The sequence below is a fragment of the Toxorhynchites rutilus genome, chromosome 3 (genome assembly GCF_029784135.1).
Source record: "Toxorhynchites rutilus septentrionalis strain SRP chromosome 3, ASM2978413v1, whole genome shotgun sequence".
Classification (NCBI taxonomy): domain Eukaryota; kingdom Metazoa; phylum Arthropoda; class Insecta; order Diptera; family Culicidae; genus Toxorhynchites; species Toxorhynchites rutilus.
The window spans coordinates 53,106,827-53,130,314 of NC_073746.1; the positions used below are offsets into that span (position 1 = coordinate 53,106,827).

Genomic DNA, 23,488 nt, shown 5'->3' on the forward strand with positions numbered 1-23,488 from the left:
ACCATACATGGGTTTGTGAAAACAGAATGATCAATTTAAAAGACCCCAACCACCAATAAGTTCAAGAACAAGCATAAACAAAATAAATCAGTTTATATTATATGTCATATTATGTCACTTTAGAATGCATTGATATTGTGAAAAACTTTTTATAACTCTTCTTTGAAAGGTTTAATGGCCCTGAAAAGCGCCGTGTTTTACGGTGGCTGGTTTTGCCACCAAAGCAGTCTGTATAAACAAAATTTTTCTTTCTTCTACCTGCTGCCGTTTTGCGATTGCGTTTGCCACTCGCTGAAACTAGTTGTTGCCACCGAACCGAATATGCTGTTCTGTAGGCGGGTTTTCTTATTGTCGTGAGCAGATTTGCAAGCAAACTCGAGCACTCCGGCGGCCGAAATTCTATAACCGCTATTAGGTATACTAGTGGTGCTCCGGCACAAATCCGTTGATGCGATGTGATGTGAAACGATGCCATGCAACCACCCTGATTTACGGTTTGAAAGAGAATAATATATTTTTCATCGGATCCGCGCGTTTTATACTTTAGCCGTACACACTCACAGGATAGAGACAAATCGGCAGACTCAGCCAAAGGGGCGAGTCCAACGAGACGAACGAATGAGCGTTAAAAGGCAACGATGGCAAAAAATACATTCGTTACGATTTGTTCGCTCGTTGGATTCACATGCAGGCTAGAAAGGGTCCTTTTCAGGATCACAAAGTTATCTTTAATCTAAAGAGTTTATTGTTTTGTTATCACTTGATATCCCCATCTTGTTCGGCTAAACCTTCTTGTTTAACAATTGCGTTTGCCACTCGCCACAGCTTTCACAGTTGGAAAATTTCTTCCCATCCAGCTTGTGACATGTTGTACAGTAAATTATATTTAATGCGACGTGCCGAAGCACCACTCAGTGTCGCATTGGAGGCGATTTTAACCTGTAATTGAACATTTGCGATGACAGTGGTACAGTGTCGACTTTCAATGTGGGGTCATAATTTGGATAATCGGGAAAGTCCCCAACCATCAATAAGCTCAGAACAACTGCCAAATTCTCATACTCATCATATCCTGGAAAACAAATTATGAAAAAATTTGTGTTTTACTATTATTTTGGATATTGTTTTAGAAAGCATTGAACTGTATTTCGTAAACTCTTTTTTGGAAGGTTTAATGGCCCTGAAAAGCGCCGTGTTTTATGGAATGGTTCCAATTTAGAAAACTTAGTACTCGTGGTTTTGAAAAAAAAAACCATTTCGAACGCCCTCGATGCCGCCTTGTTCTGGATTTGCCCCCAAAGCAGTTTGTATAAAGAACAAACTTTTTTCTTATGCTACCTGATGCCGTTTAGCGATTGCGTTTGCCACTCGCCACTCGCTGCAACCGCCTGTTGTTGTCTTGATGTCCACCGAACCGAATGTGGTCTGTTCTGAATGCGGGTTTTCTTATCGTCGTGAGCAGCTTTGCCAGTTAACTCGATCACTTCGGCGGCCGAAACTAAATAACGCCGACTAGGTGGACTGGTGCACTGGTACTAACGCGCTCGGCCTAGCTACCCTTGCGAAGCAATTGTCGAATACACCTACGGGAAATTGCAGACCAACACGGTTCGAGCGGGATTTGACCTTTCCCTTAACTTTTCCTCCTTTGTTATGTCCAGACATGGCTGCTTATGTTGGTTTGTTGATGTGATGTGATGCGAAACGATGTGGTGTACGGTTTCGATGAGAATGATCGTTACGGCACCGGAGCGGGGATTTTTAAGCTGACTGGTTGGCTCGAGAATTACGCATGTGTTAGACTGCGACCAATGTTTCGTTCATTTTTTTTTTCTTTTTCCTTTCCAATCGTGCTTCATTGTATTTCGCTGCTGCTCTGGTTGCCCGTTTTGGTCGGTACGATTTGAGGAGCACAAAATGGACCAATCAAAAATGGGTACATAGTGCATTTGGACAGTGTTTGATATTTCACAATTATTCAATTGTTTATCTCAACAAAAATGAAATGTTATTCGTTATGATAGATGCGTAGATATATTTCCTATCAATTGATGCAAAAATCTTTGCGATCTATTGAGAAATGCTCGAGTTATAAGCGTTCCAAATCTTGCATTTTTTCCTACTTGTTCAGTGCCTAGATTTCCATTTCACCCCCTATATCTTCCGGTTAGACGTAGTCCTACGTCAAAAAACAAAAGTTATAAATTTTATAATTAGCTGTTTGTCCTATTTCCCATAAGTCCATCATGAGAATCAGCAATAGACATGAACAATAAAAGATTATATTCATCAAATTTCCTCTCTTGGTTTTCGTTTGATAATCATGTGGTTTTTTGTTTGATTGTATATTTAAGATCCGATAATGAAAATAAAATTAGATTCATCATTGTGCGAGGCCTATAACGTACGTTTCAGACCAGGACAATTGCCAGAATTATATCAAGCCCACCATCGGTATTGTCTCCCAGTGTACGCTTTTTCGGAATGGGACTGATTATGAAACTTGATTTATTAGGTTCTTAACCCGACACAACACGCGCCAGCGAAAGTCAGACTTGATTGCTTTCGGCTATGTAGCAGAGAGCGCAGCGAACGCGGGAAATGTGGTGTTTTCTTTTACGAGGCAATAAGACTGAAGTCGTTCGTATTTATTTTGGAAACGTGATGGGTTCGAGTTAAATGCTTAATTTCCTGCACAGAAAATCCTTAAGGGCTCATCTCAGCTTGAAGTTCTTACTGCTCACAATGATATTTTTGGCATATGATTATTCTCTCAATGGGTGGATGGAACCGGTAGACACACAACAGAAATTAGTTTATTTCATTATCTAAAGGCCCTGAACTGGCCCCTAAATTGTAAAGATCATGAAGTATACCAAACATCATTTTTTCGGCGACATCAGCGTTGAATTTCGTAGGGGCCTGGTGTTTTACTTTACTATGTTTCCTACCGGTTTGTGCGATTCAAGAATATAATAAAAACTATTGTGGCCAAATCAGGAGTCCTTTTTTCGACATGTCCACTACCGCCCAAAGATCCTGCCAAATTATAATCAGCAGGGAAAAGTTTATACGGCATGATAATGGCAATGTTAACAGAGGCTGAGGAACTGCTCACCATAACTTAAATGTATTTCCACCCATACTCCAGGCATTTGTGGTTTTAGCTCAGTCAAAAACATCTGTCTCAGAGCTACAGTGACTCAAACCCGTAATCGTACTCCACCATGCAGATCTCTTTTCCCTTGTTTTGAAAATCGAAACCAAGCTTTCGGGACATTCTATTTAGATAAAGTCATAGTGTCATATGAGGGTTAAAAGATTTGCTATCTGTTTTTAGAATAATTGTTTTTTATTTCTCTACCAATAGCGAATGTATGTGCTAATGTATGAAAATTGTCTCAAACTCATAATCGTACGCTGGTGGAATCTGAACTCGATTTCGAAGGCGTTGGCTAATTTCCGAATTCCATCATTAGTATGGTATCCCTTGTTCATTGCAACTATTTTGAGCTGCCTTTAGCCTTATCTACGAGTTTTTTAATGTATTCGGAATTTCTTACACAGGTAACTTCCTCAGTTTTTTACTGGGATTGATGACGGAAGGTTGAGGAGGAATATCAATAACTTTTGAGCAATTGTAATGTAATCATGTACGAACTTTATATGTCTTGAGCTCTGAGTCATTGTCTTGGCAAAACTTGAATCCTCGATTCCATCCCATTTTGTTGACACTTTGCTTCATATTTCTTCATATTTTCCTATATCCTTCAGTATGTTTAAGTAAACAATTTATTAAACAATACTACAATACAATCCTACACAAATTTCTAAAAATAACGATTTTAAAAACCACTTGATGAAAAAGTTGATAAGTACTTCTTCCGAATATACAAAAAAAAAAGCTAAAGATAGTTGCAATGAACAAGGGATACCATACCAATGATGGAATTCGAAAATTGACCAACGCCTTCCAAATCGAGTAGATATTTCAACCAGCGTACGATTATGAGTTTGAGTTAATTTTCATACATGACTCTCACAGTTATAACACAAGAAACGCGAATGAATTGAGAACACCCAATTTCTTGACATGTGCTTCACAAAATTCGTTGTATTTCAAAGATATAAATGAGTTCAACTCGATGCCAAGACATATTAAACGTGCAACAACACTTTCAGAATTTAAGAGGCGTGGAGGCGATCTGGCGTAGTGATAACATCCATACTTCTCAAGCAGAGATCTCGAGTTCAATTCTCACTCCCGACATTCTTCCAAAAATGGAAGTAAAATTGACGAACCAGCCGAGATGTGTTGAAAATCACTATAATAGAGAAAAAAAATTAAGAGGCACTGTATTTCGTAAAAGCTGTGTTTCATTAACAGCCGACCGATATATGACGAAGATTGTTACTGACGATGTTTTATATGAACGGATAATTTAATGTGGGATTAACCTGACAAAGTTTTTTTTTTGAACGGATTATATTATGTAAACTACTTATTTTTTAAAATTATCTTTTTATTTTTATTTGTATTTATGTCCTCTCTATTATGTCCATCATAATCTTGGTGATGATAGACTATTTTTATTTTTTTTTATATTATATTAATTTAAAAGAAAAATAAAAGTTATCTCCATAAGGTTGAGCGTCGCGCGCGTGACACAGATATAAAGGATATTGAATTGAAAGTGTTGATTCTGATAATTACTATAGGGACATTTTGAGAACACGTCATAGCTTGTGCTAGCGATCGCGTTTTTAGACGAGATTTGATTTCTGTTTTCTGGCAACCCGGCAGCCGATAATGATCATGAGAAATGTACCGAGTCAGCTAAGCCGAGTCAGTTCCATTTCGTATGCAGAGCAGACCAGTAGTAAACATTCGAGTGTATAGTTATAGTTGAATAGAAATTTATGAAGAGAAATAAAAAGTGACTTACCTGTTTCTACTCACCTGGACTTCGCTGGAAACGCCGTTAGTACGCTGCTGCTTGCTTCCCTTGCTGTTCGCCGTCGCTGCTGCTGCTGAAGGACCTGAAAAGGAAAAACCTGGAACTTACCTGTGTCGTCTGCTGCTACGGAGTGAGCTGAAAAAGAAAAAAAAACACAACGTAGGACTAATTGGGTAAGCGCCAACATAAAACTGGTGCCGTGACCAGGATCGTCGATACCGTCAGGGATCCTGCATCCATAGAAACACGTGGGACGATCCATCGGGCGCTGCCATCTTGTTCCCGCCATACCGGCGGTCGACTATTGTTCATTCGGACATTCCTATTGTCTACTGTGAGCCAGTGACAATCGCCATTGTATTTCGGCCATCCAGCGCTATCACATTTGGAGTACAAGGTGCTAGCAAACCACGCTATTCCGCCATTGCATCTCAGCCGTTCGTTGGTGGTCCTGAAAGTATCGACGCTTCTTGTAATTGGGATATCAGCACAGCAGATTGGAGGATAGTATCCAGTTAACGAGAACTTTCATCATCCAGTCGGGCGTGGACACGTTTCGACGCATATCTTTATAAAAATTCAAGGCATTATTTGGCCTTGGAACTGGTGAGTACCATTCCAAGTAGCTTAACCTTCGCTATCCAGGTCTACCGTGGTCTTTTCGATCGACAGATTCCTCGTCTCCCGCCATCGCGAATCGTTCGCCATTGTCAACTCTCAAGATGGCGCTTCCACAGCACGTGGTGTTGGCTTCAAGGAGGACTACCATGATGGATGCTCTGGGTCGGGCAGAGGAATTTATTCTACACTACGACGAACAACGAGACCAAGCACAGGTGCCAATTCGACTTGAATACCTCAACAACATGTGGGCTACTCTGGAGGAGGTGCAGGCGCAACTGGAGGATCTTGAGCAGACTGAGGAGGGTAGGCAAATCAACCGTGAAATTCGTGCCGACTTTGAGCCTCGACTGTTCAGAATTAAAGCTGATTTGAGCTCTAAATTAAATGTTATTCACCAAGCTTCTCGAATCCCTGAATCTGGTTCGCATGCTTCCGCTCTCTCTGGGTTGAAATTGCCAACGATCTCCCTTCCAGAATTTAACGGAGATTACATGCAGTGGTTAGGGTTTCACGACACTTTTCTGGCATTAATCCATTCGAACTCCGACGTTTCCGCTATCCAAAAGTTCCACTATTTAAGAGCGGCACTGAAGGGTGAGGCGGCACAGCTGATTGAATCAATCGCAATCAGCTCCGCGAACTATAATTTGGCTTGGCAAACTCTTGTCGACAGATACGCTAATGAATACCTCTTGAAGAAGAGGCACCTTCAAGCTCTTTTTGACATCCACTCGGCGAAGAAGGAAACAGCTGCATCATTACATGCGCTGGTGGACGAATTCCAACGACACACCAAGGTCTTGTGTCAATTAGGAGAACCGACGAATTATTGGAGCAGCATTCTCGAGCACCTCTTGTGCACGAAACTTCCCGACGACACCCTCAAAGCGTGGGAAGATCACGCATCGACCAACAACCACGCAAACTACGATTGTCTGATCGAATTCCTTCAGCGTCGAATGCGAGTTTTGGAATCGATTCTAGTGAATCATCATCAGTTAGCATCCACCTCGTCTGGGCCCTCGCCTGCTTCTAAACGACCATCTCATTTCCGCTTGTCATCGTGTGCTTCCACTTCCAACTCTGCCAATCAGTGTCCGGCATGCAACCAGGAACATCAGTTGATGAAATGTTCAAAGTTCATCCGCTTCTCTAATTCCGAACGACAACAACTCGTCTCGAATAAGCGTCTCTGTCATAATTGTCTGAAAGGTGATCACATCGCTCGTCACTGTCCGTCACATTTCAACTGCAAGCATTGCAACAAGCGTCATCACAGCTTGCTGCACTCCAACGCGGCTTTGAGGTCAAACAACGAAACATCCTCTGCTCGTACTTCCATGTCGACTCAAGCAGTGAAGTCCAGTACGCGCCCTACGATAGAATTGAATCCCGCTACTTCCGCTTCAGAAACTGAAATTGTTCCCCGGGTTGTTGCCAGTGCAGCTGCTCCACAGCTTCGTGAGGATGTATTTCTTTTGACGGTATTGGTGAAGATCGTCGATGCGTACGGTCAGGACCATATAGCTCGTGCCTTGCTTGACAGCGCCTCACAGCCGAATCTCATCATCGACCGTTTAGCTCGCAGGTTGCACCTACGGAGGGACCCTGTGAACATTACTATCCAGGGGGCTGGGAATCTGTCGAAGAATATCCGAGAGTCAATTTATGCTCGGATAAAATCAAGAAATGACAAGTTCGAATGCGGCGTCGAATTTTTGTTGATGAACACCGTTACTGCAGATCTTCCAGCGCAGGACATCCCAGTGAAGGAATGGCAGATACCTGAGAACTTGGCGCTAGCAGATCCATCGTTCAACAAGTGTCAACAGATCGACATGGTTCTGGGTGCCAAGCATTTACACTCGTTCTTCCCTAGCACCGCTCGCCTTCAGCTGGCAGAAAATCTTCCGATTCTGGTGGATAGCGTGTTCGGTTGGGTCGTCACGGGATCCGTTTGCACGATTAATCCCGCCCAACATCAAGCTACTCGCGTTGTTGCAGTTTCGACAATGACCCTCGAAGAGAGCCTGAAGCGGTTTTGGAAAACCGAGGAACTGACCATCGGTGACAATTACTCCATTGAAGAGCGCCACTGTGAAAATTTCTACCAAGCTACAACGTCTAGGGATGAAACGGGTCGCTATGTCGTCCGATTACCTCGAAAACCTGATTTCAGCACGATGCTAGGGGAGTCCAAAAACAGTGCTTTTCGACGATATGAGCAGCTTGAGCGACGATTGAACCGAGAGTCGTTATTGAAGGAAGAGTACAACAAGTTCATGGAAGAGTACCTCTCCCTCGACCACATGCGGCTGGTCGAGACGGACGACGGAACAAGCTCTCAAACCTACTACATTCCACACCACCCTGTGATAAAGGAAGAAAGTACGACCACCAAAGTTAGGGTGGTATTCGACGGATCGGCTCGTACTTCTTCCGGGTTTTCTTTAAACGAAGCCCTATGTGTTGGCCCGGTGGTACAGGAGGACTTTCTTTCAATTATCCTAAGATTTCTCACCTATCCGGTGGCTCTCGTCGGAGACATCACAAAAATGTATCGGCAAGTGCTTCAACATCCAGACGACTATCCTCTCCTGCGTATTCTGTTCCGTTTCGACAAGACTACTCCCGTTCTAACATATGAACTGCGGACCGTAACTTATGGGCTAGCGCCGTCTTCTTTTCTAGCCACCCGTACGCTCCAACAGCTCGCAATTGACGAAGGTCACGCATATACATTGGCAGGTCCGTCGCTACGAAAAAACTTTTACGTTGATGATTTCATTGGAGGAGCTAACACCGTCGAGGAAGCTACCCAACTTCGGAAGGAGCTTTCCGAACTGCTCAGCAGAGGAGGTTTTGAGCTGAGGAAGTGGACCTCGAACCGTCTGGAGGTACTTCAAGGCTTAAGAGACGAGCAAATTGGAACGAAATCAAGTTTGCAGTTCAACCCTAATGAAACCATCAAAACTCTTGGGATCCGTTGGGAGCCAGAAACGGATCAACTTCGCTTCGACTCGCAAATACTACCACGTGAAGATCCCTCCACGAAACGATCGATCTTGTCCGACATCGCTAGGTTGTTCGATCCTCTCGGTTTGATTGCCCCAGTTGTTGTTCGAGCAAAGATTCTCATGCAGGAGTTGTGGTCGCTTGCCTGCGGCTGGGATGATCCGGTTCCAAACGCTATTCTGGTGAAATGGCAGCAGTTTCGGCACGAGCTACCAAAAATCGCAGTCTACAGAGTTGACCGTTACGCATTTCTCCCAGAGGCCACCGTGGAATTGCACACCTTCGCTGACGCATCTACATCTGCGTATGGAGCATGTCTTTACGTTCGTTGCTCGAACGCCCTAGGAACCGTTAAAATACGTCTACTGGCTTCTAAGAGCAGAGTTGCACCCCTGAAACGGTTATCCATCGCGCGATTAGAGCTGTGTTCTTGCGTGTTAGCGGCACATCTACACCATCGTGTGAAGGAGTCCATCGGCGTAAACGTGACGGCATCGTATTTCTGGTCGGACTCAGCGGTATGTCTGCACTGGCTTCGAGCGCCACCCAGCACATGGAAGACCTTCGTCGCTAATCGAGTCTCGGAAGTGCAACACTACACACACGAAGGAAGATGGAACCACATATCCGGAACAGAGAATCCCGCCGATCTTGTCTCTCGTGGAATGTCAATCGATGATTTCATATGTAGCGATGTTTGGAAACATGGCCCAGCCTGGTTGGCACACCCGCAGGAAGCTTGGCCTATCTCGAACACATACACCGTACCTGAAGAAGGATTAGAGGAGAAAATCGTCGTCGTTTCTGTCCAAACTACACCCAGCGTCAATTCATGGTTCCTTCGATGGTCGTCGTACACCCGTCTGCTTCACGTCGTTGGTTACTGTCTCCGTTTTATTGCCAAAATTCGTGCTAAAACCCAACCATCTGCAACAACCCACGAGAATAACATCAACCCAGAAATACTTACTGTAGCAGAGCTTGCCTCTGCCAATGCGCTTCTGATCCGCTTTGCTCAACAAGATGCGTTCAAGAAAGAAATCAGAGAACTACAACGAGAAAATTCGGTTTCGAAACATTCATCCACTTGGCGCCTTCGCCCTTTTCTGGACCCAGTGGGCATTATGCGAGTTGGAGGTCGGCTCAATCTCTCTCAGCTACCCTACCAATCGAAACATCCTGCCCTCCTCCCCAAAAATCATCCATTTTCACGGCTGATTAGCGAATATTATCACCGAAAAACTTCTCCACGGCGGCGGGCGTCTTTTGCTGTCCGCAATGCGTGAAGATTACTGGCCACTCGATGGCAGAAACCTGGTCAAAAGTATAGTTAGGAACTGCTTTCGCTGCTCCCGCCATCGTCCTGTCCTTTTGCAGCAGCAAATAGGCCAATTGCCAGCTTCGAGGGTCCTCCAAAGTCGTCCATTCTCGGTCACAGGAGTCGACTATGCCGGTCCACTGTATCTGAAACCGATTCATAAGCGTGCCTCCCCCGCAAAAGCTTACCTGGCAGTCTTTGTATGTTTCGCCACCAAAGCTGTCCACTTAGAATTGGTGGGAGATTTGTCGACTCCAGGATTTCTAGCCGCCCTGCGCAGATTCATATCAAGACGGGGAATCCTCGCCCACATCCATTCGGATAATGGCAAAAATTTTGAGGGAGCGAAAGGAGAACTGATAGAGTTATTTGCCAGATTTCGCAGTCAAAAGGAACAGGGAGAAATAGCCTCCACATGCGCCCAGAGTGGTATAACGTGGCACTTGACACCTCCAAAGGCACCACACTTCGGTGGCCTTTGGGAAGCGGCAGTCAAAATTGCCAAAAAACATTTATTTCGCCAATTAGGAAACACTCGCCTTTCCTTTGAAGGCTATTACACTGTATTGAGCCAAATTGAAAGCGCAATGAACTCTCGTCCTCTGCTGCCCATGTCCGACGACCCAAACGACCTAGCAGCGCTGACACCGGCACATTTCCTCATCGGAACATCGTTCACCGCCCTGCCCGACCCAGACTACCAGCATCATCCAATCAGCGCTCTCGGGATGTATCCAAATTGGCAGCTGCTTGTCCAACGATTCTGGAGCCACTGGAGAAAGGAGTACCTGCAGGAGATGATTCGAGACACGAAATATGCCGCCCGAAATAATGAAATCCAACCCGGGCGCATGGTGATTCTCGCTGATGAGTCGCTGCCAACAATCCGTTGGCCACTTGGTCGTATCGTCACCGTTCATCCTGGAAAGGACAATTTAATACGCGTTGTTAGCCTACGAACCGCGAAGGGAATCATCACGCGGCCGATCAACAAAATATGCCTCTTGCCGCAGCCAGACGAAGATCGAAGAAACGAAGACTTACCTGGCCTGGTACCGCAATCCACGGCAGTTTTTTGAAGAAGATCGACGAGATGAGTAAACTGCAACGGGTCCTGGTTCCTGAAAAGAAATCATCTGAAAATAAGAAGAAAAAACTAGAAAATTAAGATAAATACCTACCTGTACAATGTGTTATAAAGAAAAAGTTTATTGTTTACGTTCTGTTGATAGTTCATCAAGGCGGCGGGTATGTTGATTCTGATAATTACTATAGGGACATTTTGAGAACACGTCATAGCTTGTGCTAGCGATCGCGTTTTTAGACGAGATTTGATTTCTGTTTTCTGGCAATCCGGCAGCCGATAATGATCATGAGAAATGTACCGAGTCAGCTAAGCCGAGTCAGTTCCATTTCGTATGCAGAGCAGACCAGTAGTAAACATTCGAGTGTATAGTTATAGTTGAATAGAAATTTATGAAGAGAAATAAAAAGTGACTTACCTGTTTCTACTCACCTGGACTTCGCTGGAAACGCCGTTAGTACGCTGCTGCTTGCTTCCCTTGCTGTTCGCCGTCGCTGCTGCTGCTGAAGGACCTGAAAAGGAAAAACCTGGAACTTACCTGTGTCGTCTGCTGCTACGGAGTGAGCTGAAAAAGAAAAAAAAACACAACGTAGGACTAATTGGGTAAGCGCCAACAGAAAGTTTTCTGAGTACCGGTCTAGAAATTTTTCGTTAGGGAAATTTTCTCGATTTCTCCGGATGAGGATATTCATAGTCAATCCAATACAAGGCTGGCGGTTGGGCTTGTTCTCTCGTGGGCCACTTGGCTGCAAAGGCCTCGTCGGGACCGTATGACTTGTCATTTGACATAGCAATTTTTGCACTTATATTTGTAAATAAAATCAGTTCGTTGTTTTTTTTGTTTGCCTAACTGTTTTCAATGCTGAAAAAATTATAGGAGGTTGTGTCCAAGATACGACCGCATTGTTGACGTAGAACTACGGTGTTATTTTATATAAGTCGATTGTTTATACCTTAGGTTATTATTCTATAATGCTGTGAAATTTTCGAAACAACTGCTTAGTAGAATAATCTCTGAAATTTACCATGAACGCTATTCCGGTGGCCTTTTTCGCAGCTGACATAGACTCGGCTACAGTCGATTATATATATGTTACACCAGCACCATTATTCCACATCTCATAACTACATCAATATATCTTTGGCTCCGCATGGAAACAACAACAATGGCAACACTTGCAAGTATCAAATATCATGCTACATGTTATTTAGTATTGCATCAAAGCAATCGCACCTCTAGGCATCGTTCGTACAACGTAAACGAAGCGCCAAACAAGCGTTCGCCATAGTATGCATACAGAGCCATACTTTGGTGGCTTGAAACTACTAGGAACATAAACACTTCTCATCATTTTGCGCTACTCTCAAAAGAAACACTTTCGTAATATTACTAGCCTCAAAAAAAGTTGCTTTACTTTCTCATGCTCGAGAGAAGCGCAGCTGTCACCCTTAGTGGAGGAATTGTTGCTACTGATAAGCGAAACCTAATCACATACAAAATTCCAGAACGACATTTTCTTTCTTGGTGACTAAACAAGCGAAATAAACTCTTCTTGTTAATATCAACAACGTCGAAAACAGTAGCAATGCTTCATTATAATCAATATTAGCGCAAATGCAATCCTAGTTGAAGGCAGTTTTGCGACTGGCACGCGAACCTAAATAACTTATAACATTCCAGTGAGACATTCAAGATGCTTGGTATTCCCCAAATATTTTTTGGAGCACAACCTTAACGCCTGCTTCGCCATAACGTCAGTTTAATGCATTGATGCAATCTCAAAGGCACCAAAGAAGCCCTTATGATGACGGAAACCAAACAATGTTAACTGCTTGGAAAAAGACTGAATTATGCCACACAGCTTGTACTCTGCTGTAACACCCATCGATGCGAATTCGCTGATGAGTTTGTCAAGAGCGACCGCCACCAGCGGGGGGAAATTGTTTTTGGTTGCTGCCTGGTTAACGGCGTTCACATTTTCGACCGACGCGCCGAAATCGCCTACTTCGCTGTTGTTCGATGTGGTGTCATACTCGCGAAGGCTCGGTTCAGTGCGAGCGCTTTTTTGCAGGTCTCGAGCCAGCCTTCCTCTTCTTGCTCATCACACACTACGCGAAGCGTCCAATTTAAAACGCGGAAAGAAAAACACACAATACGAATAACGTCAAAACCGAACTGAAAAAACTACACGACGAAATCCAAGTTGGATTACCACTGGTGGGGTCCAATCTTAGATCGAAGCGCAGCGAAAGCAAAGTGAACTGGATTGCTCAACAGTCCGATGCCGAATGAGAGTCTGCCTCAGCGAGATCCACTGTTTATACTCTAGGCAAGTATACCCCTTCATTCTTCTACTTTTCCTTTGTTCATGGAGACTTCAAATCCTACGATTTCCCCTTCGTTGGTCGTCGATAAGTTGCTCGTTATTCACAGCTCTGTTCGGGAAAGCACACAAATGGACAGAACAAATGTATGAGAAAATGGAAACGCCTAAAGTTTTCATGAATTTTAACCATTTACAAACCAGGGGATTCTAATGTATAACATATTAAACAAATCTTAGGGAATTTCCGATTCGTTTAGTATGTAAATCGCTAAAAACCGTTCGCGGCAAAAATAGTTATTAACGTTAACTTTATTTCATAAAAACGTGACCTGTTTTCTGATTTGGCACCCTTAATGAAAGACGTAGTTCTACGTCAAAAAATAACTAAAATAATCTTTTAGACCACTCGTCTTGCTCAAATCTCTGTAGGGGAAGGAGGCGGAACCATCATCATGATCATTATACATTAGCACATACATTCGCCATTTGTAGAGAAACAAAAACCATTATTCTGAAAACAGATAGAAAACCTTTTCACTCTCATATGACCCTATGACTTTATCTAAATATGTAGAATATTCCGAAAGCTCGTTTCCGAGGGAAAAGAGATCTGCATGGTGGAGTACGATTACGAATTTGGGTCACTGTATGTGACGATCATCACCACATTTTTGTTAGACCTTTTTTTATTGTTACGAAAATTCGTCCTGCTTCTTTCGTTGGAATTGTTGGCCAATGATCAATATGGAAGGCAGAAGAAAAAGCAAAAATTTGTGTAATTTTTCAGAATTCGCTGCTAGATACAACGAGCGAACTGAAAAAAATGTCAACAAATTGGTCCGCTTCAATGGAAGTGACCATGAAAGATGAAACTTAATTTATTGGATAAGATTTCGTGCGGTTGGAAAAATGTTTTTCTACGAACCAGAAAGGGAACGCTTTCTTCTGTTTCTTGGAAGTAGGCACTACATAGGGTCAGATACATTCATTACGATTCAGTAAAAGAAGCCGGGTTTCCAGTAGAGGGTACTAAGTATCATGTGTTGGTATGAACAACGACTCTTCCATACTTAGCTAACACGTTCAGCCTCGCGTCATAAGGTCATAAAAATAAATCATCCAACTAGAAGCCAGTGTTGCCACATTTTAATATGTACCAGAGGGGTTAAAAATCTTTCTCATCTGTACTTTTTCGTCCAAAAATCTGTACCAAAATACGTACCATCGAATATACTCGTTGTAGAAATTTAGCATGAAAAAATACACTTTTGTCTATTACAAATACTACATTTACATTTGCAAGTCCTTCGTGTGTTTTATAATGCTTGTACATAGTTTTTTTTTTAAATCCAGATTGCGTACTATTATGAATTATAATTTGAAAAAAAATCTCTCCAAGCGATATTGCTGCGAAAAAGTCGTCATGTACCTTAATGTTACTTTGTTCGAATGTAAGAAACCTTTTGTACCTTTTGACGAAAATCTGTACTCTGTACCGTACAGAATCTGTACCAAAAATAACGAAAAAATCTGTACCATTCCAGATAAATCTGTACGTGTGGAAACACGGCTCGAAGCATTGAACATATTGTGTCACTGGCACAGTGATTTTCAAAATTATTCATTTAGTCTAATCTGACTGATTTTTCGTCAGAGAAAATTTCCTTCAATTGCACTAGTACACACGAATCTTTTAGCTTGTCGCTCGAAATACAAGGTAAAATTGTACGGTTTTTTCAATGAAGAAACACATAACACATTTCGCACATTCTGCATTCCTGCGTTCGCCTAATCATTTTTTGACATCTGTATACTCGGGAATCTTTATACTCTGCAAGTACAAGTCAAATTGAAACAAAAAGGTCACAATCTGATACATGAAATCGAAAGTTACGAATCGTTCATTTCAAAGATATGCATGGCACTATGTACTTAATTTTGTTTTTAATTTTCGGTATACTCTGAAGATAGGTCGGAAAATCGGTATACTCTGAAGATAGGTCGGTTCGTCTCTGCCCGTATCTCAATGTTATGGTGAGAAAAGGTTTTGTAATTTTCGAAAAGCTTTGAGAGAAAGTTCCAAAAAAAAATCCCATATGACGAATTTCATGCCAACTCAACTGGCCGTTGGCAGCACCATCTCAGATAGCAGTAAACGTTGTGGGTGTAAAGACATGTGTCATTTAAGCAACTCTGCATACTTGAAATATTCGAAAAAGTATTAGACTACTTTTTGGAAAAGTCCAATTTTTTTTCTAAATTTTTTACAAAAAAAATATAACTGAAAATTTAAATAATTTCCTACATTTCATCCTTTGACAAAAATTTTGTAGGTATCATATTTGTAAAAGAATAAGAAAAAAATATTGGCTTTTTTCAAAAAGTAGTCTAATTCTTTTTAGATTATTTCAAGTATGCAAAGTTGCTTAAATGGCCCATGTCTTTAAACCCACAAATAGATATAAATAGCTCTTAAAATTACCAACAGGTTTTCCATACATCGGACTATGGGCACATCTACATGGAAAAAGTTTTTCGAACAACAACTTTTGAATTTTTTTCTTTGGAAAAATACTATTAATGTTCTATTTGTTACATTTTTATGTATAAAAAATGCATTTAAAATGTTCTGCTAACTTTTCTCTATTTAAAAACATGTCAAACGTGTACTACTATCTGAGATGGTGCTGCCAACTCCTAAGACGAGTTGAAATTCGTCATATGTTCCACAATGACATTGTTGTTAGGCCGATTGAATGCCGCTTTTGGGGAATTAAGCTCCGTGGTCCGTTAGTGTGAAGCGAAAATGGTTCTCCAGAACTGGCAAGTTATCAATTTGCTATCACTTTTGGAGTCTTGATGTGTAATTTGTGTCAATTCTTCAAGATGTTAGGATGCCAAGACAAAAATGAAAACTAAAAGAAAGTTATATTTTTCGGCTATCGGCTGGAAATCTCTTAAATAAATTTAAGGATAAATAAAGCAAAACAAATCTCTGCAGCTGTTAATTGAATCTTTTATCACTAAGTCGAATTCGAGATCTTCCCGAATTCGTCGACTGTTGAACCAGAATCACATCAGGAATGCTCAAGTGATAAGGATGACTTGATACTAATCAGAATGAAAATATTGGTAGTTCCAAAAATTGCAATTTAGTTTCTTGAAGAATTCTTTATTTATTTGTATCCAGAAACTATAATGAATTTCATAAGTAGATTTTTGGGGGCCTCCGTAGCCACATTGGTTGCGCGTTCGCTTAGTAAGCGATCGATCGTGAGTTCGAAACTCAGGGCCCTCATTGACCATCTTTGTGATGTTACAGAATAACTACGTCCACGCAACAATCATCAGCGATGGAGATCGATCCACGGTCGAAATATGATCGATTCATCCATACAACTGCTCTGCTTTGCAAGACACATCGGGCTGCTGTTCTATAAATAACTCAACAATGATCAATCAACTGTCTCCGCTGTCCGGTCTAACTGGATAATGGAAGAACAGATAGAAAAACTCTTACGCCTAAATGGCTGCTACTGTGTTAATGAGTACCATATGGAATGGTATAGAAGGGAATACTCTAACGCCGAAAAATGGCAACTGTGTAATGTGCTAATTATAGATATGATAAATATGTGACATGTACACGATTAAAATTCGGCTCTGTTACAGCTAAAATGCCAATGAGCCTAAAATAAATAAAAGGAACAAAAAAAAAATAAGTAGAATTTTATAATTGTTTCACTTAAATAAAGGATTGAATTGAGTATATATTGAGAGTTTATTTCGTTTTACATGGTTTTACATAGCAAAATCTAAGATTTTATTCTACACAGTCTTATCGGGAACCTATCTTCAGTGTAAATCGAGGGATAGGAGTAAACATAAACTCGACTTAACATTGTTCGTCTGGTTGAAATATGATAAATTGTTTTTTTTTAAATCACAGTTCTATATATCCGAGAGATAATCTGACCATTAGGGCAGACGACTGTGGGACAGAATACACAGATAGTCGTAGCACAAGAAGTTAAGAAGCTTAAATGAATAACTGATGAAGAACGGAATACGGATTGAGTGTATGACAGCGTGCAAGAAAAAGGCCAATAATGATGATGGCTGGTAGGGTGTTACTGCTGGGAAAAGTGCGAGAGGAGAGTAAATTAAATTTTAATCAAATAAAATCACATCCGGCTGCAACTCGGGACCCGCGCTAGGCCCGGCTCTCGGCGTCGAATGGTTAGCTTCAAACATTATCATTCTGACTTGCACTGTCGGAATCACGCATATTCTAGAGCTTGTCACTCAGAGTACATTCTGGGCGTGTTACTCGGCATAAAAAACCTCAACTAAATACTAACGCAAGTGAACACCTACGTTGAGACGGCAAAAGTTTCTCTGGGAACGTTAATGTCATTCGAGAGCTAGGCCTGGCAGTTGGGTCCATTGTTATTTCGATGAAAAACGCGATAACATAGAGAAAAAGAACGAAAGTTATCTCAATAAAAAGAAACCATCGTAGAGCAGCAGTACCGCTACCGGCCAGATCGGAAGTTGGAAAAAATTAAAATGAAAAATTGAAAAAAAAGAATGTATCAACACAGGCCAACCTCGGTGACAGAATAAAATAACATAAACTTAATTAACGTTAATGAATGACAATTGAATAAACACGCCTCTTGAAAACGACGGAAGCGAGAGCGAAAAATAGAAGCCGATGATGGAGAAAATGGTGAGTGTATAGTCGAAAAGTTTGTTTCAATTAAAGCTGATGACAGTGTTTTGAGCTTAAGCAAAAGTTCTGAATGAGTTGGTGTGGAGTTAAAGGATAGTGAACGAAAATGATTGGGCTCTGATGATGAAAAACGAACACGTAAAAACGAAATGGACCGAAATTTTGCTTTCGCCTCATCATAAATTTTGGGAGTAACTTTAAATTATACTAATTTGGTGTATATAATGTATTATTTTATGAACACACTGGAAGTGAATTATTATTTCTCGATAGAATGAAAAACATTTCAAAAAACATTCATAGAATGGTACAGCGTTTGTTCGTTTTCGAGCTTTACTGAGGGAGAAAAATCGAGAAGCGGAACAAACGATAGACAGATGATTTGCATACCATTCACATACAATTTTTTTATATTTGATTAAATCTCTGCTTTCCACTCATAGCATCATTATTGTACTAGACGAAACTACTTTAGTGTCTTTCAGGGCACAAACAAAGAGAGAATATAGATTCATGGCACAGCGGGCTTACCATTTCTATCTGATGATCGCAGATGCTATTACGAATTATAGCATAGCTCAATTGCGCACTTGAACATTTTTCAGTCCACAAATCCGCTTTTCATGTACCGCGTCAGTGGAACAGTGAGCTGATTTATTGTCCCCGCAAACCACGCGTTACGCAACGAACGACGACGGACGCATGCGTCGTGTTCCTGATAGTGCTTCCTGATTCCATCTCTCAAAGCGTGAGCCAAACCAGGACCACCTAACAATAGCCTGGTGCCATTTGTCGCGGTAGCTTTTGAATACTTGACGATTTGCTAGAATCTAGGCCAAACAAAGCTCTGCAAACAAATTTATTCTAGCCCTAGGCGAACGGACTCTTTTTTTTACCCCCCACGCGCTAGTCAAAATCCAGTGGGTGCGAATTTATGCTCTATTATTCACCAGCAAACATTGTGCCCCTGTCAGGCTGTCTATCTCGGGGAGATCTACTCCGTCGAATTGCTCGAATAGTTTGGCTATTATTCGAAAGCGTTCAATTATTTATGATGTTAGCTGCAGTTTTATGTTTTTTTTTCTTTCATCAGTTATATAATTAATATATTGTAGTTGACGAACAATGGTACGAAAATTTTCAATGAACAATTGAGCAATTTTAATCAAAAGCTCTGTGGACCATCAGAGCTATTCTAAATTCATTTTTGAAAGAGCTTCATAGATGGGAACAGCGATTTATTTATATCTTGTAACCGAACTATAATACATTCTTATTTGATCAGAAAAAAATAATATGAATAAGTTACTCTATGTAAACGTTTGTAAACTCCCACTTAAAGGCGAAAATCTTCGCATGTAAGACCAAAAAGTGGTACACCCTTAATCGAATTTCGCTTCAATCCCTCGTCATGTTATTCACAGATAGACGATGCCTCAATTTCCTCTCATACGTACAGGCCTTTCGCTATGGATCAATTCCGAAAAACCTTGCACATAAGGTGGCAGCCACCCAGAATGACATTTTTCAATATCATTAATTTCAGTTTAAATTGGGAATGATTTTTTAGAGGGCGTATTCATAATCATTGATTGTTTTTTTTTTTAAATCGTAACGCAAAATCCAGATATCTGATTAAAATATGGTGTTCGATAAAGCTGTTCAGAAAACAATACATTCCAAATACTGTTTGAAAATATTTTTCAAAATTTTTATTCAATACCGAAAATATTTCTATCTCAAAACAACCCCTCTCCGATATTTTTTGTGTACTTTTCATAAGAAACTTTATTCATTTTAACAAAGTTTGACGTATAGTGGTACTGTGTGGAACTCACCAAAATGGAGTTTTTTTATTCAAATATCAAATTTCAGTACTTTGCGAAATTGCAACCTTCTAAGAAAATTAATATAAAAATGGAACTTACAAATTAAAAACCATATAGAACGTTTTATACTAGGGCCGTTCCCTAGATAAACCCAATTTTATATGGTGATAATGATGTTTGCCTGACAAAAAAAAGAACGGTGTTGTCCAAGACACGACTGCATTATTAACGTAGGACTACGAACATATGACATTCTAATGCCTTCAATTCAATTATCACTTTCGATATAAACGCAGGATGGAACGAAATTTAATAATTAATTCTTTAGTACAATCTCTGGGTGGCTCTGATGCGTGATTTTTTGGTTCAAAAACACATTCTTACCTTCATATTAAGTCTCAGCTTCAGCATAAGTCGTTCGCTGATCGAGGCCTAGAATAAAACTATAAAAAGTCACTTAGTTAAATAATTTATACCTCTCGGTTGATGCAATGTTACATGACACTTACCTTTGTCTATTTTATAGATACTCCAAACTTAAAATACTGCAACAAGATATGCGCGGAACGGACTCCCTATACGCTGGACCAAGCAACAAAAGGATACGTTTCAGAAAAATGACATCTTCCATTGAATTCCTGGTTTTCCCTTAATTCTCGGAAATACAGTCGTTGATAAGCCGGCTGGAAAGGGGAGGAAAGAAGAAGATAGATATTCCATGTCCTCTATCTGACATCATCCGTTTGGTTTAAACTTCAAATCAGCCTAAGCTGGGATATATTCTGGTGGAACATGCATCCGATATTCTCGGCCGAGACGAATCTCAAGAAACCAATTTGATTGCGTTTCTGAATGAAACCGGCTTCTTGTATAATATTAAATTTAACTGTCTGAGACGAATGAATCGAAAGACTTCTTCGTAAACAAACAAAGAAGAAGATGAAATGCATACTACAGACACGTCTAGTCTCAATCGTCATCAATCGTCTAGCTGGTGATCAGACGACAACAGCAGCAAGGCTAGAAAATGGCTTCTCTCTAGGCCGATAGTTAAGAGTTTAGTTTTAACTTTCCCAATTGACACATCAAAGAAACGCATACTTCATAGCAAACCCTTACTCTATATAACAAACCCATAATTAATTGCATAGAATGATTGCACTGACCGACACGAGCGATTTATATTTTCAGAAATATTTTCAAATTACCTCTCAACTTCAACATATGACGTTGGCTGATCGCTCTCTAGAGTGTCACTAACAGAAGATGTTGCAGTCGCGTTATTTGCATCACCGTTCAATGCAACGTGGCATGGAGCAGGTGAAAGGTCATTATTCAACCAAATTGCCAGCGTTGTGACACCTTTCATTTCAAACTACCAAAATTTCGGTAGATAGTGCCAGGACAACTTGTCAGATTCGGACTCCCCTCCCCTATTCAATTCGATCACACAAAGTAACGCTCACTTGTTGGTATTCAGTACCGTAATTCGGACAAAACAATCTTTCCGAACAAATCAAGTAAATCTACATGCAATGACATGAAAATCTACGCGCTGCTTCCATCGAACAACATTGCACTGCTGTTTTGAAATATCTTCCATTCCTTGTATTTTTTAAGGAGCTGTGGTGTATATGTGTGTGATATCACCATTAGGAATTGTGTGGCGCTTCTCGATTATATCGTTAACCTTGTCGATAACACCCGTTATGCTTTATTGAAGCATCCCACCTTGTAGGCACATACTTGGTGCGTTACTATCTCCGGGCTCGTAGCGACATAGTGTCACAGAGCGCGGTGGGTGATTCCTCGGTTTTAGGAGCCACACAGGAATGAATGTTGTGCGCTCGCTAGCTGGATTTAAACTGTGATTTCAAATCGCGGATGGCTTATTTATACCAAAACAAGTTGAAAACGGGCGGAAACGAATGCATTAGTTGTCCGTTACTGACGGTACGGGTAGGCAAGCATAAAAATAGGCAGAACAAATGCATGAAAAAAAATTGTAATGCTTACGATTTCCATTATTTTAACCGTTTGCGGTGCTAAGAAGATCAGAGAGCAAGACACAAACACCACTTCATTCGACTTGTGAGCGATTCACGGTTGTCCCCGTAGAACGAATATTGCATTTGTATTTCGAACGAACGATTTATACAAGCGAAACCGCTGTGTATTATATCAGCATTAAGAGAAAGTGTCCACTACTCGCTAGCTGGAATGAAATTCTGTAAAAGAAATCGCAAATAGTTTCTTCTGTCTGGACTCTTTTTTTTACCCCCCACGCGCTAGTCAAAATCCAGTGGGTGCGAATTTATGCTCTATTATTCACCAGCAAACATTGTGCCCCTGTCAGGCTGTCTATCTCGGGGAGATCTACTCCGTCGAATTGCTCGAATAGTTTGGCTATTATTCGAAAGCGTTCAATTATTTATGATGTTAGCTGCAGTTTTATGTTTTTTTTTCTTTCATCAGTTATATAATTAATATATTGTAGTTGACGAACAATGGTACGAAAATTTTCAATGAACAATTGAGCAATTTTAATCAAAAGCTCTGTGGACCATCAGAGCTATTCTAAATTCATTTTTGAAAGAGCTTCATAGATGGGAACAGCGATTTATTTATATCTTGTAACCGAACTATAATACATTCTTATTTGATCAGAAAAAAATAATATGAATAAGTTACTCTATGTAAACGTTTGTAAACTCCCACTTAAAGGCGAAAATCTTCGCATGTAAGACCAAAAAGTGGTACACCCTTAATCGAATTTCGCTTCAATCCCTCGTCATGTTATTCACAGATAGACGATGCCTCAATTTCCTCTCATACGTACAGGCCTTTCGCTATGGATCAATTCCGAAAAACCTTGCACATAAGGTGGCAGCCACCCAGAATGACATTTTTCAATATCATTAATTTCAGTTTAAATTGGGAATGATTTTTTAGAGGGCGTATTCATAATCATTGATTGTTTTTTTTTTTAAATCGTAACGCAAAATCCAGATATCTGATTAAAATATGGTGTTCGATAAAGCTGTTCAGAAAACAATACATTCCAAATACTGTTTGAAAATATTTTTCAAAATTTTTATTCAATACCGAAAATATTTCTATCTCAAAACAACCCCTCTCCGATATTTTTTGTGTTCTTTTCATAAGAAACTTTATTCATTTTAACAAAGTTTGACGTATAGTGGTACTGTGTGGAACTCACCAAAATGGAGTTTTTTTATTCAAATATCAAATTTCAGTACTTTGCGAAATTGCAACCTTCTAAGAAAATTAATATAAAAATGGAACTTACAAATTAAAAACCATATAGAACGTTTTATACTAGGGCCGTTCCCTAGATAAACCCAATTTTATATGGTGATAATGATGTTTGCCTGACAAAAAAAAGAACGGTGTTGTCCAAGACACGACTGCATTATTAACGTAGGACTACGAACATATGACATTCTAATGCCTTCAATTCAATTATCACTTTCGATATAAACGCAGGATGGAACGAAATTTAATAATTAATTCTTTAGTACAATCTCTGGGTGGCTCTGATGCGTGATTTTTTGGTTCAAAAACACATTCTTACCTT

General features: G+C 40.6%; 1 protein-coding gene across 1 annotated transcript; it reads left to right on the forward strand.

The window, feature by feature from the left end:
* Positions 1-5,680: 5,680 nt before the first annotated feature.
* On the forward strand, positions 5,681-9,815 carry LOC129773120 (uncharacterized). The gene is made up of 2 exons (XM_055776679.1): positions 5,681-9,664; positions 9,714-9,815. Exons 1-2 carry the CDS (start codon positions 5,681-5,683, stop codon positions 9,813-9,815), a joined length of 4,086 nt encoding a protein of 1,361 aa, XP_055632654.1.
* Positions 9,816-23,488: the final 13,673 nt, after the last annotated feature.